At 47.5% G+C, this 20,700-nt stretch overlaps 1 protein-coding gene across 1 annotated transcript in view; it reads left to right on the top strand.

Annotated features, from left to right (window-relative positions):
- The window catches only part of LOC141271455 (uncharacterized), a 176,393-nt gene that overhangs the window by 91,812 nt on the left and 63,881 nt on the right, over positions 1 to 20,700 (top strand). The window contains exon 5 of the mRNA XM_073681526.1: positions 11,236 to 11,333. Coding sequence (XP_073537627.1) covers positions 11,236 to 11,333 — 98 coding nt within the window. The remainder of the gene's footprint in view (positions 1 to 11,235; positions 11,334 to 20,700) is intronic.

Here is a 20,700-nt window from a genome sequence, read left to right as displayed (position 1 = left end):
CAGTCCTGGGGGAAGCACCGGGACTCTACACTGGGGACCGGTAATGAGGGAGCAGGGACTGTGTGATAGAGGGGACAGGACTCAGTCCTGGGGGAAGCACCGGGACTCTGCACTGGGGACCGGTAATGAGGGAGCAGGGACTGTGTGATAGAGGGGACAGGACTCAGTCCTGGGGGAAGCACCGGGACTCTACACTGGGGACCGGTAATGAGGGAGCAGGGACTGTGTGATAGAGGGGACAGGACTCAGTCCTGGGGGAAGCACCGGGACTCTGCACTGGGGACCGGTAATGAGGGAGCAGGGACTGTGTGATAGAGGGGACAGGACTCAGTCCTGGGGGAAGCACCGGGACTCTACACTGGGGACCAGTAATGAGGGAGCAGGGACTGTGTGATAGAGAGGACAGGACTCAGTCCTGGAGGAAGCACCGGGACTCTACACTGGGGACCGGTAATGAGGGAGCAGGGACTGTGTGATAGAGAGGACAGGACTCAGTCCTGGGGGAAGCACCGGGACTCTACACTGGGGACCGGTAATGAGGGAACAGAGACTGTGTGATAGAGGGGACAGGACTCAGTCCTGGAGGAAGCACCGGGACTCTGCACTGGGGACCGGTAATGAGGGAGCAGGGACTGTGTGATAGAGGGGACAGGACTCAGTCCTGGGGGAAGCACCGGGACTCTGCACTGGGGACCGGTAATGAGGGAGCAGGGACTGTGTGATAGAGGGGACAGGACTCAGTCCAGGGGGAAGCACCGGGACTCTACACTGGGGACCGGTAATGAGGGAGCAGGGACTGTGTGATAGAGGGGACAGGACTCAGTCCTGGGGGAAGCACCGGGTCTCTACACTGGGGACCGGTAATGAGGGAGCAGGGACTGTGTGATAGAGGGGACAGGACTCAGTCCTGGGGTAAGCACCGGGACTCTACACTGGGGACCGGTAATGAGGGAGCAGGGACTGTGTGATAGAGGGGACAGGACTCAGTCCTGGGGGAAGCACCGGGACTCTACACTGGGGACCGGTAATGAGGGAGCAGGGACTGTGTGATAGAGGGGACAGGACGCAGTCCTGGGGGAAGCACCGGGACTCTGCACTGGAGACCGATAATGAGGGAGCAGGGACTGTGTGATAGAGAGGACAGGACTCAGTCCTGGAGGAAGCACCGGGACTCTGCACTGGGGACCGGTAATGAGGGAGCAGGGACTGTGTGATAGAGGGGACAGGACTCAGTCCTGGAGGAAGCACCGGGACTCTGCACTGGGGACCGGTAATGAGGGAGCAGGGACTGTGTGATAGAGAGGACAGGACTCAGTCCTGGAGGAAGCACTGGGACTCTACACTGGAGACCGGTAATGAGGGAGCAGGGACTGTGTGATAGAGGGGACAGGACTCAGTCCTGGGGTAAGCACCGGGACTCTGCACTGGGGACCGGTAATGAGGGAGCAGGGACTGTGTGATAGAGGGGACAGGACTCAGTCCTGGGGTAAGCACCGGGACTCTGCACTGGGGACCGGTAATGAGGGAGCAGGGACTGTGTGATAGAGGGGACAGGACTCAGTCCTGGAGGAAGCACCGGGACTCTACACTGGAGACCGGTAATGAGGGAGCAGGGACTGTGTGATAGAGGGGACAGGACTCAGTCCTGGGGGAAGCACCGGGACTCTGCACTGGGGACCGGTAATGAGGGAGCAGGGACTGTGTGATAGAGGGGACAGGACTCAGTCCTGGAGGAAGCACCGGGACTCTACACTGGAGACCGGTAATGAGGGAGCAGGGACTGTGTGATAGAGGGGACAGGACTCAGTCCTGGAGGAAGCACCGGGACTCTACACTGGAGACCGGTAATGAGGGAGCAGGGACTGTGTGACAGAGGGGACAGGACTCAGTCCTGGGGGAGCACCGGGACTCTGCACTGGGGACCGGTAAGGAGGGAGCAGGGACTGTGTGATAGAGGGGACAGGACTCAGTCCTGGAGGAAGCACCGGGACTCTACACTGGAGACCGGTAATGAGGGAGCAGGGACTGTGTGATAGAGGGGACAGGACTCAGTCCTGGAGGAAGCACCGGGACTCTACACTGGAGACCGGTAATGAGGGAGCAGGGACTGTGTGATAGAGGGGACAGGACTCAGTCCTGGGGGAAGCACCGGGACTCTGCACTGGGGACCGGTAATGAGGGAGCAGGGACTGTGTGATAGAGGGGACAGGACTCAGTCCTGGGGGAAGCACCGGGACTCTGCACTGGGGACCGGTAATGAGGGAGCAGGGACTGTGTGATAGAGGGGACAGGACTCAGTCCTGGGGGAAGCACCGGGACTCTGCACTGGGGACCGGTAATGAGGGAGCAGGGACTGTGTGATAGAGGGGACAGGACTCAGTCCTGGGGGAAGCACCGGGACTTTACACTGGGGACCGGTAATGAGGGAGCAGGGACTGTGTGATAGAGGGGACGGGACTCAGTCCAGGGGGAAGCACCGGGACTCTACACTGGGGACCGGTAATGAGGGAGCAGGGACTGTGTGATAGAGGGGACAGGACTCAGTCCTGGGGGAAGCACCGGGACTCTACACTGGGGACCGGTAATGAGGGAGCAGGGACTGTGTGATAGAGGGGACAGGACTCAGTCCTGGGGGAAGCACCGGGTCTCTGCACTGGGGACCGGTAATGAGGGAGCAGGGACTGTGTGATAGAGGGGACAGGACTCAGTCCAGGGGGAAGCACCGGGACTCTACACTGGGGACCGGTAATGAGGGAGCAGGGACTGTGTGATAGAGGGGACAGGACTCAGTCCTGGGGGAAGCACCGGGACTCTGCACTGGGGACCGGTAATGAGGGATCAGGGACTGTGTGATAGAGGGGACAGGACTCAGTCCTGGGGGAAGCACCGGGACTCTGCACTGGGGATCGGTAATGAGGGAGCAGGGACTGTGTGATAGAGGGGACATTACTCAGTCCTGGGGGAAGCACCGGGACTCTGCACTGGGGACCGGTAATGAGGGAGCAGGGACTGTGTGATAGAGGGGACAGGACTCAGTCCTGGGGGAAGCATCGGGACTCTGCACTGGTGACCGGTAATGAGGGAGCAGGGACTGTGTGATAGAGGGGACAGGACTCAGTCCTGGGGGAAGCACCGTGACTCTGCACTGGGGACCGGCAATGAGGGAGCAGGGACTGTGTGATAGAGGGGACAGGACTCAGTCCTGGGGGAAGCACCGGGACTCTACACTGGGGACCGGTAATGAGGGAGCAGGGACTGTGTGATAGAGGGGACAGGACTCAGTCCTGGGGAAAGCATCGGGACTCTGCACTGGTGACCGGTAATGAGGGAGCAGGGACTGTGTGATAGAGGGAACAAGACTCAGTCCTGGGGGAAGCACCGGGACTCTGCACTGGTGACCAGTAATGAGGGAGCACGAACTGTGTGATAGAGGGGACAGGACTCAGTCCTGGGGAAAGCACCGGGACTCTGTTCTGGTGACCGGTAATGAGGGAGCAGGGACTGTGTACAGTGTCCATTTTAGGACATGATCAGATATCAATATCAAACATCAGAATGATGTCAGTTTGAGGCTAAATACCCTTTCTGAGAACCTTTGTTTGGCAAGTGATTTTGGCAAGTGACTTTTACAACTGTAATAATAATAAAAAAAGTCACTCTTCGCTGATGGGATTTGAACCCAAAATTCTGTGTTCAGAAGCCAGTGCTCTAACCACTGAGCTATAAACTCAGTTGAGGAAACCTAGAAGTTATATTTGGTTATATAATTTTCAGTGCAAACCTGTCTGAAACTAATTGGGATTTTCAGAAATACCTCCCCCAAGCCAAATTCAAATGATGTTTGATTTTGATGTGTGAGTCTGATGTGTGACTTTCTTCAACCATCAGAATCACAATGACTTTTAGTCACCCTGAGTATTTTCATGGTTAATCCCATAAAACAAGAAAATCTGCTAGTTACTATAACTTGACTGGATAGCTCAATGGTAAGGCATCAGCCTCTGAAACTACAGTATCAAGGTTCAAATCCCAATCAGAATATTATTGTTATTATATTTCTTTTTTAATTATGCCTATTTAGCTCACAAACTATAGGGGTGTTTTACTTTTAATATCTGACATTCGGATTGTCATCCTGATGTGTTAAGAGTTTCAGACACGCTGTCTATTTGCATGGTAAATTACATAGCTAAAGTAAATTGGGAGGCAATAATTTACTACATATCTATTTCCAAGTGACTGTACATTTGCATAATTTCTTAAAGGGGTCTAATGATAACATCTCTTTATTGCAAATTTTTCTTTCCATCCACCCAAGAACTGGCTGCAAACTCCCAATTTACTTTTGCTATGTAATTATTATTATATATCGCTATCTAAATAATCAAATAATGAACTTACAGTTTAATGGTAAGGCATTTGTGTCACATAGTTTTGGTTTGAAAGGATAATAATAATAGTAATGATAATAATAATAATACATTATTAGTAATAATAAAAAGTTGAGTGTCCCTACTGGGACTTGAAACCAAAAGCATATGTTTCACAGTCAGCACACTTACCAGTGAACTATACACTCATTTAAGAAAAGTTGTCATTTTACTTGGTTATTTCCAGTGCAATCAGGACTTTCACGCAGACATTGTCCAAACCAAATTCAAATGATGTATGAGTTTGATGAATGAGTTTAATACCTGACTTTCATCACACCTCAGAATCAAAATCAGAAGGTGTTCCAGACACCATGAGTATTTACATAGTAAATCTCATAAACAAAGAAAAACCGTTGTGCAGCATCATTTGAGTTTATGGCAGAATGGTAACTCTCTTGCCTCATGGAGTTGATGTTCTGAGTTCAAATCCCCTGGTGCAGAAAAATAAACTTTTGTTTTTTAAATGATGCTGGCTAGCACACGAACTTCAGTGAGGCTTGGCTTTGATAGCTGACTTTTCTCACACATCAGAATAAGAATCACAATTACTTTTACATACCCTGAGTATTATCATGGTTAATCTCATAAGCCAAGAAAAACCTGTAGGGACACTGAACTGAAATTATTATTAATTATTATTATTACTATTATTATTATCCTTTCAAACCAAAACTATGTGTGACCCAGATGCCTTACCATTAAACTAGAGGTTCATTATTTGATTAGTTAGGTAGCGATGTATAATAATAATTACATGGCAAAAGTAAATTGGGAGTTTGCAGCCAGTTCTTGGGTGGATGGAAAGAAAAATTACAATAAAGAAATGTTATCATTAGACCCCTTTAGGAAATTATGCAAATGTACAGTCACTTGGAAATAGATATGTAGTAAATTAGTGTCTCCCAATTTACTTTGGCTATGTAGTTTACCATGCAAATAGACAGCGTGTCTGAAACTCTTAATATGTCAGGGTGACAATCAGAATGTCAGATATTAAAAGTAAAACACCCCTATAGTTTGTGAGCTAAATAGGCATAATTAAAAAAAAATAATATTCCAATTAGGATTTGAACAGTGATACTGTAGTTTCAGAGGCTGCTGCTTTACCATTGAGCTATCCAGTCAAGTGATAGCAGCTGACAGCTTTTCTTGGCTTATGAGATTCACCATGAAAATACTCAGGGTGACTAAAAGTCATTCTGATTCTGATGTTTGTTTGAAGAAAGTCACACATCAGACTCACACATCAGAATCAAATATCATTTGAATTTGGCTTGCTTGCAGTCTGTGCATAAGTCCCAATGAGTTTTAGACAAGTTTGCACTGAAAATCATATAACCAAATAGAACTCCTAGGTTTTAACAACTGAGTTTATAGCTCAGTGGTTAGTGCACTGGCTTTAGGACAGAGTTTTGGGTTCAAGTCCAATCAGCGAACAGTTACTTTTTTTTCTTATTTTTATTATTATTACAGTTGTAAAAGTCACTTGTCAGAATCATTTGTCTGAATCACGTGTCAGAATCAGTTCTCAGACAGGGTATTGAGCCTCATACTGACATCATTCTGATGTTTGATTTTTTTTTTTATAACTGTAATGTTTATTAAAATGTTTCACATATTTTAGCAAACATAGAACACAGAAAAGTCATTCACATTTTCATATCAGAGAAAACACTTAGGCCTCCAACAGGCCGGCCCATTAGAGATCACTTTAAAGCTTTCAAATTCAAATATCTGATATGACATCCATTTTAAATAACAGTCCATAAAACACAGAGAAAAAAAAAGGACAACACAGAGAGAAGGAAGGGAAAGGAAGAACGATATAGACAAAAGATCAAGAAGCAGTTGATCATTCACTACGCTGCGCCCAATAGTAGTCCCATGGGGCCCATACTGTCTCGAACAGGTCCATCTTTGCATTAAGACTTGCAGTCAAGGACTCCATCCGCCTCACATCACAGACCCTAGCATAGTACTCTTGTCTAGAGGGTGGAGAGTCCCTTTTCCAGCAAAGAGCAATCATGCATCTCGCTGCTGTCAACAAGTGGAGGAGCAATTTGGAAGAGTGTTTACCCATTCCCCCAGGGGTCACATTGAGAAGGAAAACAGAGGGCTCCAGAGAAATCTCTGTAAATAGCACCTCCTGAACCAGTTTTCTTATTGTTTCCCAAAAGGGAACTATTTTGCTGCAGGACCAGAAAACATGTGTCAGAGTGCCGACAGATGATCCACATCTCCAGCATATACTCTGGACCTGCGGGTTCATTTTATTCAGGACATCCGGCGTGTGGTACCAATGCATTAAAATTTTATATTGGTTCTCCTTGTATAGGGTACAGATTGATGTCTTAGCTGCTTTAGACCATATTGTCTGCCATGTCTGAGGGGAAAGCCTCCTTCCCAAGAATCCCTCCCACTTAGACATATAAGGGTGCTGGAAGATGGGTCCACCCACCGGTGAATTGATTATTTTATATATATCCGAGATCAACCCCTTGGTAGAGGGACCTCTCCTGCACAGCCTCTCAAACACCGTGGGCATGGACACTTTATATGAGCCAAACAGGGATCTTGCAAAATACTGAATCTGTATGTACTGATAGAATTCCCGGTTAGTGATGTTAAAACTTTCTTTTAAATAATCAAACTGATGTATTACTAAGGTGTTTCTGTCCACTATATCCACAAATCTAAACAATCCCGCGTTGATCCAGGGATGAGCCATCGATGATTCTTGGCTCTGAGGGAGCAAAGGCTGAAAGACAAACGATATCATGGGGAGTGTTTAGAAGAAAGAGGAAATCTCCTCCTACAGGTGTCCCACGTGAATTGCATAGGGCCCAGTAAAGTGGTTTGGAGTTTAACAGATTTCTCAGACCACAGTAGTGAATTCGGATGAACTGGGGCTATCCATAATTTTTCAATTTCTGTCCACTTATTATATGCCCAAAGGGATGACCACGAGGGAATCCTTCTCAAGTGAGCCGCCCAATAGTATTTAACCACATCCGGGACCGATAACCCCCCCTGCTCCCTCCCTGAGATCAGTACCTGCTTGGAGATTCTATGCCTCCCATTATTCCATATAAACTTCATTATACAGGATTGGAGAGCCCTCAACTCCCCCATAGGAACCCCAACTGGCAGAGTTTCAAAATAGTTGAGTTTAGGAATAAGGGACATTTTCACCGCCGATATACGCCCCAAAAATGAGATATGAAGATTGGCCCACTTGACCATAAGACCCTTCAATTCTTTAAAAAGGGTCGGAAAATGATGAGCAAACAGGGTCCCATAGTCTGACGTTATGTTAATCCCCAGATATTTGACACTCTCTGACTTCCACCGGAATTTGTAATTCAGCTTAAGATGATCTAATTCTTCATGGGGAAGGTTTAGTGGAAGTGCCTCTGTTTTTTTAGAATTAATCTTATATCCTGAGATCATGCCATATTCCCGAAGTGTCACTTTAAGATTAGGGAGGGTGATATGCAGATTCGTGAGGGTCAGTAGCACATCGTCTGCAAATAGGGAAATTTTAAATACTTTACCCCTTACCTCCACCCCCGATATGTCAGGATTGACTCTTATTGCTGCCGCTAGAGGCTCAATACACATGGCGAACAAGAGTGGGGATAAAGGACAGCCTTGTCTTGTACCATTTTCTATAGAGAAACTGGGTGATACACAATGGGGAAGATTAATGGACGCCGTGGGAGAAGAATAAAGGGCCTTTAGTGCTGTTAGAAAAGCACCTGATATCCCAAAAGTCTTCACTGTCTCAAACATAAAGAGCCAATTAAGGCGATCAAAAGCCTTTTCCGCATCAAGACTGAGGAGAAGCGCCTGAGACTTATTCCTATTGACCACATCCACCAGGTCCACAGCCCTCCTTGTGTTGTCTCCTCCCTGCCTGCAGGGCACAAACCCCACCTGATCCTTATGAATCATGTGCGGAAGCCAGACATTCAGTCTATTTGCAAGGAGACGGGTAAATATTTTTATATCCGAGTTCAAGAGGGCTATGGGCCTATAGTTGGCGCAGTCAAGGGGATCTCTACCAGCCTTGTGAATTAACACCAAATATGAATGAGACAGCGAGCTAGGAATCGGGGTTCCCGTCAGGAAGGAGTTAAAAAGGTCAACCATATAGGGGAGTAGTATATTCGCAAAAGTTTTATAATATAGATAGGTCAAACCGTCCGGGCCTGGTGACTTACCCAGGGGCAAATCTTTCAAAATGTCAGTTAATTCCTCAAGAGTGATCTGTTTGTTAAGGGACTCTTGTGCCTCCGTTGAAAGAACTGGCAGACTAATCCTCCGAAAAAAGCTGTCTATCTCTGATCGCCTATATTCTGGATTGGCTGCCAGTGGGTCCTGAAGATTACTGATGTTTGATTTTGATATCTGATCATGTCCTAAAATGGACACTGTACAGGACTCAGTCCTGGGGGAAGCACCGGGACTCTGCACTGGGGACCAGTAATGAGGGCGCAGGGACTGTGTGATAGAGGGGACAGGACTCAGTCCTGGAGGAAGCACCGGGACTCTGCACTGGGGACCGGTAATGAGGGCGCAGGGACTGTGTGATAGAGGGGACAGGACTCAGTCCTGGGGGAAGCACCGGGACTCTGCACTGGGGACCAGTAATGAGGGAGCAGGGACTGTGTGATAGAGGGGACAGGACTCAGTCCTGGAGGAAGTACCGGGACTCTGCACTGGTGACTGGTAATGAGGGAGCAGGGACTGTGTGATAGAGGGGACAGGACTCAGTCCTGGGGGAAGCACCGGGACTCTGCACTGGGGACCGGTAAAGAGGGAGCAGGGACTGTGTGATACAGGGGACAGGACTCAGTCCTGGGGGAAGCACCGGGACTCTGCACTGGGGACCAGTAATGAGGGAGCAGGGACTGTGTGATAGAGGGGACAGGACTCAGTCCTGGGGGAAGTACCGGGACTCTGCACTGGTGACTGGTAATGAGGGAGCAGGGACTGTGTGATAGAGGGGACAGGACTCAGTCCTGGGGGAAGTACCGGGACTCTGCACTGGTGACTGGTAATGAGGGAGCAGGGACTGCGTGATAGAGGGGACAGGACTCAGTCCTGGGGGAAGCATCGGGACTCTGCACTGGGGACCGGTAATGAGGGAGCAGGGACTGTGTGATAGAGGGGACAGGACTCAGTCCTGGGGAAAGCACCGGGACTCTGCACTGGTGACTGGTAATGAGGGAGCAGGGACTGTGTGATAGAGGGGACAGGACTCAGTCCTGGGGGAAGCACCGGGACTCTGCACTGGGGACCAGTAATGAGGGAGCAGGGACTGTGTGATAGAGGGGCCAGGACTCAGTCCTGGGGGAAGCACTGGGACTTTCTGCACATTAGGATACAGCCGGCTATACTTGAGAAAGCCAAATCCTAGTGGAAAAAGTCACCAGATCCTATCACCTACTAGGATTCAGTCACAGCCATATATCTAGTGTGCGGCTCTGCAGGTGGAGGTATGTGGAGATCCCCCATTACTATTAACCCTCTCAGTGCTGCGATCACATTCCAGGAGACAGAACATGTTCCCGTCTGTGTCTCTATATCAGGATCTGTCTGTATTGGATTAGATTGGGTCACTTCCCTCCTGACGTCGCTCGCTGCTCTGTTACTGTACAGTCTCCATTATGGCCGTCGCCTGCTCCATGTTGTCACTATCAGGAGATATTAATGTTCTGTCATTATCTGTTACTGACGTCCCCGGTTCTGCCGTCCCGATCTCTGTGGATGTTCCTGGCATGTTATACCTTTGTCTTGTTTTCACAAAATATTTTGTTAATATTCAGATAATTTTGATTTTTCTTTTAGATTTGTTCTGTGTTTTTGGTGCTGGATTGGATACATTATGTGATAAATCCCTGTGTGTGACTATAATGTGATTGTGTGTTATACCGGGGGCAGGACGGGGCCATGACTGGATGTAGTGATCACGTGAAACTGGTAACAGCTCTGGAGATTTCTTACATGGGATCTTTATGATGTTACATCTTCATTTTCTCCCCATTCAGGTCCCTACAATATTGGATCCTCTCAGTGGAGATCTTCTATGTAAGAGAGTTTTCCTGATTGACCCATCAAGGATGGATAGGGACAGGGACAAGATGGCGGAGAGGATATTACACCTCACCCTAGAGATCCTCTTCCGGCTTACTGGAGAGGTGAGAGATTCTGATGACGTCACATTACATCATTCTTATCTATGGGAATAACAGATGGACAGAACTGGAGAGGTGAGGACTCTGGAAATGTCTGTAGTGAGATTTATTAATGTGTCTCTCCATAACCAGGATTACACAGTAGTGAAGAAGACCTCTAGTGAGCGCTGTCAGGACCCTATGTCTGAGGGATGGGGAAGACCCCTGAGCCCAATCACGGGGCCTCCACCTGACCCCCTGATACATGAGGACATCAATGACCAGAAGATCCTAGAACTCGCCTACAAGATGATTGAGCTGCTGACTGGAGAGGTGACACTGCTTGGAATGCTGGGACATTATACAGTGACTCTATGAAGGGATCGGGTGGATGACTGTATCATTGTATGTGTCAGGTTCCTATAAGGTGTCAGGATGTCACCGTCTATTTCTCCATGGAGGAGTGGGAGTATTTAGAAGGGCACAAAGATCTGTACAAGGACGTCATGATGGAGGTTCCCCAGCCCCTCACATCACCAGGTAATAGACAGGACTAAATACAAACGGCCTATAATTATCTGTATGTAAGGAATGAATTCAGTGTCTGTATGTGTTTCCTCCAGTTCTGTCCAGTAAGAGGACAACACCAGAGAGATGTCCCCGTCCTCTTCTTCTACTTGACTGTAAAGAAGAAGATCCCGATGTTCTTCTGGATTATCAGGTAGATGGAGAGAAGGTGTCATGAGATCTCCCATATGATGTGTAGACGGCTATGAAGGTCTTGTGTTCAGTCTTGTTTTATCCACCAGTATTATAAACATTGAATTTTCAATTTATTAGTGAACCTTTCACACTCCCATCTGAAACTTATTAGACACATGACCGTGGAGTTCAGCATAAGGGCGCGGTCAGACAGCTGTATAATTCGGACTGGGCAAGTACTGGCCGGTGGCTTTCCGATCCTGAGCGTGACCGCTGCATAGAAATACATGAAGCTGTCACTGTCGGGTTGGGAGAGACGCCGGCCAGTCCGTGCACTTTGTTCCGATCTCAGTCCGATTTATACGGCTGTCTGACTGCGCTCTAAATCGGAGAGATTAGTTTTCATAATAGGAACATTGAGCAATCTGAAACACTTTGAACTCTGTCACCGCATGAGTATGTCAAAAATTGCCAAACTAATGGGTTTTGTTGCATGCAATGATGTGAACAATAGTGCTGAGAACATGTGGTGCAGTTATATAGACTGCAGCTGAATACTGCGCTAGTGTTCAACTAATGTGTGTGAATGCAGCCATCATTCCTTAGAACAGATGGGCGATAGCAGCAGGAGACCAGTTAAGTATCATTGCTGACCTATAGGAACAGAAAGGAAAAAGGAGGATATTTTTTTGCACATTCTGGGACCTCTGATATGTGTGGATGGATGTTAGGACACTAGGGCTTCCCTAAGTATTGTGACCGATCAAGTTCGTCCCTTCATGGCAGCTGTTTTCTCTTTGGTACTTAGAAAATGACCCTTGTCACATAGTCATTGATTACTTCCAATATAAGGGTTGCTTGGGCTGAGGTGTCCTATTGTGACCCAGGCATCAGTGAAACGGGTTCCTTAGGGTGTGTGATCCTCAGTAGATGTCTCCCTTTATGGCTGAATATTATAAGATTACTTCTGGCATGTCAGTGTAACGTATAGACAAGGAAGATTACAGTTCAAATTATGAAAATAAACTGAATTTTACTAAATGATATATGTATATGTGACAAAAAGAAAGATAAAGCGAAACGAAGAGAATAGCAAATACGTGACTTGTAAATAAAATGTTCTGTTCCCAACAGAGGCACATAACTTATACCGTTTCCAGTAGTTTTCGCTGCCCTCCATCTTTCTTTATAGCACTTTCCTTGACTCTTTTCCATGCAGACCACTTTCTCTGTACAATCCATGTCCTGGCTTGGCTTTCTAGATTTTGTAAACTCCAAGTCAGGGTTATACTTGGCCTCTGTCCTTGTCATCTCAGGGTCCCCACAAACGCTTGGCTACATTTCTTTACCTCCAGCTCAGAACCACTAGAGTTGCTTTTTCTACTTCCTTAACGGATCTCTGATGTGGTCCCAAGTTCTGCAAGTTGGACTCCAGTTTCTTGGCCACTTTACTGTGGTCCTTTTAGAAGAATGGTATCCTCACACTTTCTTGTCACAAACACCCCCTGGTCCAGCCTTTTGCTTCTCATTTGATTCTTTCTTCAACTTTGTCTACAACTAAACTGTAACATCACCCAGTGGTCTATTGATAGAGTAAACCTCTCCACTATTTCCAGATTTTTCTGCACATCTAATATTATGTCTTAAGTGCCGACAATGAGAAGTAAATGGTGCCACAACCTCACTCTACAGAGCCCCTCATGCAATTAGTTTATTGTATATACAGTGAACCACCTGGAAACATCTCCCAAGACTCCCCTCAGCTGCAGGACTGACCCCCTGTAACTCTCCCCTGCAGGGCTGACCCTCTGTAACCCCCCTGCCCAGCTGTGGGGCTGACCCTCTATAACTCTCCCCTGCCCAGCTGTGGGGCTGACCCTCTGTAACTCTCCCCTGCCCAGCTGCAGGTCTGACCCTCTGTAACTCTCCCCTGCCCAGCTGCAGGGCTGACCCTCTGTAACTCTCCCCTGCCCAGCTGCAGAGCTGATCCTCTGTAACTCTCCACTGCCCAGCTGCAGGACTGACCCTCTGTAACTCTCCCCTGCCCAGCTGCAGGGCTGACCCTCTGTAACTCTCCCCTGCCCAGATGCAGGGCTGACCCTCTGTAACTCTCCCCTGCCCAACTGCAGGGCTGACCCTCTGTAACCCCCCTGCCCAGCTGTGGGGCTGACCCTCTATAACTCTCCCCTGCCCAGCTGTGGGGCTGACCCTCTGTAACTCTCCCCTGCCCAGCTGCAGGTCTGACCCTCTGTAACTCTCCCCTGCCCAGCTGCAGGGCTGACCCTCTGTAACTCTCCCCTGCCCAGCTGCAGAGCTGATCCTCTGTAACTCTCCACTGCCCAGCTGCAGGACTGACCCTCTGTAACTCTCCCCTGCCCAGCTGCAGGGCTGACCCTCTGTAACTCTCCCCTGCCCAGATGCAGGGCTGACCCTCTGTAACTCTCCCCTGCCCAACTGCAGGACTGACCCTCTGTAACTCTCCACTGCCCAGCTGCAGGACTGACCCTCTGTAACTCTCCACTGCCCAGCTGCAGGACTGACCCTCTGTAACTCTCCCCTGCCTGGCTGCAGGGCTGACCCTCTGTAACTCTCCACTGCCTGGCTGCAGGGCTGACCCTCTGTAACTCTCCCCTGTCCAGCTGCAGGGCTGACCCTCTGTAACTCTCCCCTGTCCAGCTGCAGGGCTGACCCTCTGTAACTCTCCCCTGTCCAGCTGTGGGGCTGACCCTCTGTAACTCTCCCCTGTCCAGCTGCAGGGCTGACCCTCTGTAACTCTCCCCTGTCCAGCTGCAGGGCTGACCCTCTGTAACTCTCCCCTGCCCAGCTGCAGGGCTGACCCTCTGTAACTCTCCCCTGCCCAGCTGCAGGGCTGACCCTCTGTAACTCTCCCCTGCCCAGCTGCAGGGCTGACCCTCTGTAACTCTCCCCTGCTCAGCTGCAGGGCTGACCCTCTGTAACTCTCCCCTGCTCAGCTGCAGGGCTGACCCTCTGTAACTCTCTCCTGTCCAGCTGCGGGGCTGACCCTCTGTAACTCTCCCCTGTCCTGCTGTGGGGCTGACCCTCTGTAACTCTCCCCTGTCCTGCTGTGGGGCTGACCCTCTGTAACTCTCCCCTGTCCAGCTGCGGGGCTGACCCTCTGTAACTCTCCCCTGTCCAGCTGTGGGGCTGACCCTCTGTAACTCTCCCCTGCCCAGCTGCGGGGCTGATCCTCTGTAACTCTCCCCTGCCCAGCTGCAGGACTGACCCTCTGTAACTCTCCCATGCCCAGCTGCAGCGCTGACCATCTGTAACTCTCTTCTGCCCAGCTGCAGGACTGACCCTCTGTAACCCTCCCCTGCCCAGCTGCAGGGCTGACTCTCTGTAACTCTCCCCTGCCCAGCTGCAGGGCTGACCCTCTGTAACTCTCTCCTGCCCAGCTGCAGGGCTGACCCTCTGTAACTCTCCCCTGCCCAGCTGCAGGGCTGACCCTCTGTAACTCTCCCCTGCCCAGCTGCAGGGCTGACCCTCTGTAACTCTCCCCTGCCCAGCTGCAGGGCTGACCCTCTGTAACTCTCCCCTGCCCAGCTGCAGGGCTGACCCTCTGTAACTCTCCCCTGCCCAGCTGCAGGGCTGACCCTCTGTAACTCTCCCCTGCCCGGCTGCAGGGCTGACCCTCTGTAACTCTCCCCTGCCTGGCTGCAGGGCTGACCCTCTGTAACTCTCTCCTGCCCAGCTGCAGGGCTGACCCTCTGTAACTCTCCCCTGCCCAGCTGCAGGGCTGACCCTCTGTAACTCTCCCCTGCCCAGCTGCAGGGCTGACCCTCTGTAACTCTCCCCTGCCCAGCTGCAGGGCTGACCCTCTGTAACTCTCCCCTGCCCAGCTGCAGGGCTGACCCTCTGTAACTCTCCCCTGCCCAGCTGCAGGGCTGACCCTCTGTAACTCTCCCCTGCCCAGCTGCAGGGCTGACCCTCTGTAACTCTCCCCTGCCTGGCATTATAATTCACCATATAATGACAGTACTTTGCATCAGTGTTGTGTAATAACAATATATCCTGCAGCCCCACGAATAAAGCTTTATGTCATACAGCAATTCTGCTCAGGAGGTGGCAGCATTTTCTACTATTTTACACCAGGAATATGACTGTGAGTTTTCCTTGTTTTCCCGCCTTCACCGTCCTCAGATCTTAACCCTATAAAGCATCTCTGGGACGAGGTACAATTCGTTGTTCAGAGCATCTCAGCACCTTCATCTAATTTGCAGCAACTGCAAGAACCTATCCTGTTGGCATGGGCCAGTATTCCTGGAGAACAATCTCAACACCTAGTGGAATCTGATACTATGAATTGCTGCTGTTCTGAAGGCAAATGGAGGCCCAATGCGTTACTAGATGGGTGTCTCTAGCAATGTGGCCATTCAGTGTATGTTTTATATCTGGTGGAGATGACAGGATAAAGCTGATCATAGACATTAGATGTTGTCTGGATCTTCTCACAATGTGGCCATTCAGTGTATGTTTTATATCTGGTGGAGATGACAGGATAAAGCTGATCATAGACATTAGATGTTGTCTGGATCTTCTCACAATGTGGCCATTCAGTGTATGTTTTATACTTGGTGGAGATGACAGGATAAAGCTGATCATAGACATTAGATGTTGTCTGGATCTTCTCACAATGTGGCCATTCAGTGTATGTTTTATACTTGGTGGAGATGACAGGATAAAGCTGATCATAAACAGTAGATGTTGTCTGGATCTTCTCACAATGTGGCCATTCAGTGTATGTTTTATATCTGGTGGAGATGACAGGATAAAGCTGATCATAGACATTAGATGTTGTCTGGATCTTCTCACAATGTGGCCATTCAGTGTATGTTTTATACTTGGTGGAGATGACAGGATAAAGCTGATCATAGACATTAGATGTTGTCTGGATCATCTCACAATGTGGCCATTCAGTGTATGTTTTATATCTGGTGGAGATGACCGGATAAAGCTGATCATAGACATTAGATGTTGTCTGGATCTTCTCACAATGTGACCATTCAGTGTATGTTTTATATCTGGTGGAGATGACAGGATAAAGCTGATCATAGACATTAGATATTGTCTGGATCTTCTCACAATGTGGCCATTCAGTGTATGTTTTATATCTGGTGGAGATGACAGGATAAAGCTGATCATAGACATTAGATGTTGTCTGGATCTTCTCACAATGTGGCCATTCAGTGTATGTTTTATATCTGGTGGAGATGACAGAATAAAGCTGATCATAGACAATAGATGTTGTCTGGATCTTCTCACAATGTGGCCATTCAGTGTATGTTTTATACTTGGTGGAGATGACAGGATAAAGCTGATCATACACATTAGATGTTGTCTGGATCTTCTCACAATGTGGCCATTCAGTGTATGTTTTATACTTGGTGGAGATGACAGGATAAAGCTGATCATAGACATTAGATGTTGTCTGGATCTTCTCACAATGTGGCCATTCAGTGTATGTTTTATATCTGGTGGAGATGACAGGATAAAGCTGATCATAGACATTAGATGTTGTCTGGATCTTCTCACAATGTGGCCATTCAGTGTATGTTTTATACTTGGTGGAGATGACAGGATAAAGCTGATCATAGACATTAGATGTTGTCTGGATCTTCTCACAATGTGGCCATTCAGTGTATGTTTTATATCTGGTGGAGATGACAGGATAAAGCTGATCATAGACATTAGATGTTGTCTGGATCTTCTCACAATGTGGCCATTCAGTGTATGTTTTATACTTGGTGGAGATGACAGGATAAAGCTGATCATAGACATTAGATGTTGTCTGGATCTTCTCACAATGTGGCCATTCAGTGTATATTTTATACTTGGTGGAGATGACAGGATAAAGCTGATCATAGACATTAGATGTTGTCTGGATCTTCTCACAATGTGGCCATTCAGTCTATGTTTTATATCTGGTGGAGATTAGAGATGAGCGTTGTTCTACTCGAACTGTTCGCCAATCTCAAATTTGAGCTGTTTTGGGCGGTGTTCGAGCCGTTCAGCGAACACGAACAATTTGAGAAAAATTTGGCTGTTCGAGGTTATGTTCGATAACTGTTCGTGCACCAAAATCATAACTGGATTTTTTCTCAGTAATGATGAAAATTAATGTTAATACGCAGTTTGAGTGTACAGCGGGGTGGGGGGAGGGGCAGGGGATGGATCTCTGCAGGAACAATGAAGATCTCCATTTTTTTTTCTCTTTCCCGCATTTACAGTGGGGAGGTGCAATCTGTCAGCCTATCAGCAGCGCACACACGGAGCAAAGTGCTTTTTTTCACACAAGCAAGGGCATGTGTGATTGGCAGTGTATGTCACATGTCCTTGCCCTATAAGACCCAGCCATTTTCCCCGTCGCCACCATTTTCTCACTGCTGCAGCTGCGTGTTAGACGGCACCGCTGTTGCTGTGTGCGCTATACCTTGTTAATTTCAAGCCAATTTTCGCACAAATCTACAGATAGCTTGGGAGTAGGGAATAGTTGTGATTGCAGTCCTTTTAAGGACTAGGTTACAGCATTTCCTACGACTTTTATCAGGCAGGTCTGTGCTCTTAAATAGATAGATTGTGGGAGTAAAGACTAATTGTAATTGCAGTCCTTTTCAGGACTAGGTTACATCAGTTCCTATCAGTTTTTGCCAGGCAGGTCTGTGCCAGTGCTGTGCAAGTTTTTTTCACAGCATTTGGCTGAATCTAGCAAAGCTAATCCTTTTTGGCCTATTGCAGAGTGTGTTAGTCAGTGGAGTAGCCTATCTGTGTTGCAAGATATACCACCTGTGTATAGAATACCAATTTTTTTACTGCACCTAGTGAAGTAAAATCTTTTGGGCATAGCATCATTCTATTAGTCCATCTATACTGACCTCCATCAGGTTGCAAATTGAATATAATTTTTTTCTGCATCTAGCTCTGAAAAAATATTGGGCTTCTAGCAGTGTGTGGGACTTTCTCTATTAGTCCATCTATACTGACCTCCATCAGGTTGCAAACTGAATATATTTTTATCTGCATCTACCGCTGAAAAAATATTTGGCCTTCTAGCTGTGTGTGGGACTTGTTCTATTAATCCATCTATACAGACCTCCATCAGGTTGCAAACTGAATATATTTTTTTCTGCATCTACCTCTGAAAAAATATTGGGCTTCTAGCTGTGTGTGGGACTTGTTCTATTAATCCATCTATACAGACCTCCATCAGGTTGCAAACTGAATATATTTTTTTCTGCATCTACCTCTGAAAAAATATTTGGCCTTCTAGCAATGTGTGGGACTTTCTCTATTAGTCCATCTATACTGACCTCCATCAGGTTGCAAACTGAATATAATTTTTTTCTGCATCTAGCTCTGAAAAAATATTTGGCCTTCTAGCAGTGTGTGGGACTTGTTCTATTAGTCCATCTATACTGACCTCCATCAGGTTGCAAATTAAAAATAATTTTTATCTGCATCTACAGTACCTCTGAAAAAATATTTGGGCTTCTAGCTGTGTGTGGGGCTTGTTGTATTAGTCCATCTATACTGACCTCCATCAGGTTGCAAATTAAAAATAATTTTTATCTGCATCTAGCTCTGAAAAAATATTTGGCCTTCTAGCAGTGTGTGGGACTTTCTCTATTAGTCCATCTATACTGACCTCCATCAGGTTGCAAATTAAAAATAATTTTTATCTGCATCTACAGTACCTCTGAAAAAATATTTGGGCTTCTAGCTGTGTGTGGGGCTTGTTGTATTAGTCCATCTATACTGACCTCCATCAGGTTGCAAATTAAAAATAATTTTTATCTGCATCTAGCTCTGAAAAAATATTTGGCCTTCTAGCAGTGTGTGGGACTTTCTCTATTAGTCCATCTATACTGACCTCCATCAGGTTGCAAATTAAAAATAATTTTTTTCTGCATCTAGCTCTGAAAAAATATTTGGCCTTCTAGCAGTGTGTGGGACTTGTTCTATTAGTCCATCTATACTGACCTCCATCAGGTTGCAAATTGAATATAATTTTTTCTGCATCTAGCTCTGAAAAAATATTTGGCCTTCTAGCAATGTGTGGGACTTTCTCTATTAGTCCATCTATACTGACCTCCATCAGGTTGCAAACTGAATAAAATTTTTTTTTGCATCTACCTCTGAAAAAATATTTGGGCTTCTAGCTGTGTGTGGGACTTGTTCTATTAGTCCATCTATACTGACCTCCATCAGGTTGCAAATTGAATATAATTTTTTTCTGCATCTAACCCAGCCAATAGTTTTGGCCTAATACCACAGTTTGGCCACTCAGCTCTGCTCGGTTCCCATCCATTGTTTTTTTCTGCAAACAACTCCAGAGTTGTGAATTAGTTAACCACCAAAATGAGTGGAAAAAGGCCTGCTGCTGGTGGAAAGGGGAATAGGCGTGTTGGGAAGGGGAAAAAAGGTTGTGTCCGTGGGGTAGGTGTTAAAGCAACAGTAACATCTGCAGAAGAAAGACCATCTTCCAGCCAAACTAAAATGTGTACTTCTTTTAGCGGACAATGTAATAAGATCCCTTTCTTACGGCCACGCCAATCGCTACAAATTCCAGATGAGGCACAAAAACAGCAGGTGCTTCAACGGATATCAAGTGCTCCTTTAAGTGGGCTCTCCTCCACATCAACTTCAACATCACAAATACTCCAGTCCTCAAAGGTGTCACCCCAATCGCACTTGCTTCCTCACAGCTCCCAAATCTCCAGCTGCCCGTCTGAGTATGAGGTAGAACAGATGGTTGAGTCTGCAGAGCTGTTTACTCATACTATAGCCTGGGAATCAGAGGTCGACTCCAGCGCTTCTGTGAATCCAGACGAGGAAATGATCTGCACTGATGCCCAGAATCTTTATGAGTCGGATCCAGGACCAGACGCAGAAGGTTCTGACCATAATGTAGACCCTCATTCCCAAACTGTAACTCCTGTTGGTGGAGACAATGAGGAAGACGATGATAAGACTCAAATACCTGATTGGAGCGACAACTTTAGTTTTTTGTCAGGGCAGGAACAGGTTGGCTCTGAGGACGACGGGTGTGATAACGCACAGGGTGATGATGATGAGGTTGGAGATCCCACTTACTGTCAACCCACAGTCAGCCAAGAGATGAGGTCAGCAGAGGAGGTGGAGGAAGATGCTAGTGACGACGAGGTCAGGTTGCGCCTTCCTGGACAGAGACGTAGTACTGGAAGCACGTCAACAACTGCATCCTCAAACACAACTCTGCCTCTCACCACAAGTCGTGGTGGCTCTTCAGGTCGCATGGGTGCTAAGCCTTGCATAGCCTGGGCATTTTTTCAGATCGATAAAGATGACCCAACTCGTGTTATCTGTAACATTTGTCAGCAAAAGCTAAG

Source organism: Phyllobates terribilis, unplaced genomic scaffold (genome assembly GCF_046119375.1).
Source record: "Phyllobates terribilis strain yellow unplaced genomic scaffold, ASM4611937v1 Scaffold_5__5_contigs__length_657084704, whole genome shotgun sequence".
Lineage (NCBI taxonomy): Eukaryota > Metazoa > Chordata > Amphibia > Anura > Dendrobatidae > Phyllobates > Phyllobates terribilis.
This window is presented reverse-complemented; position numbering and strand designations above follow the sequence as displayed.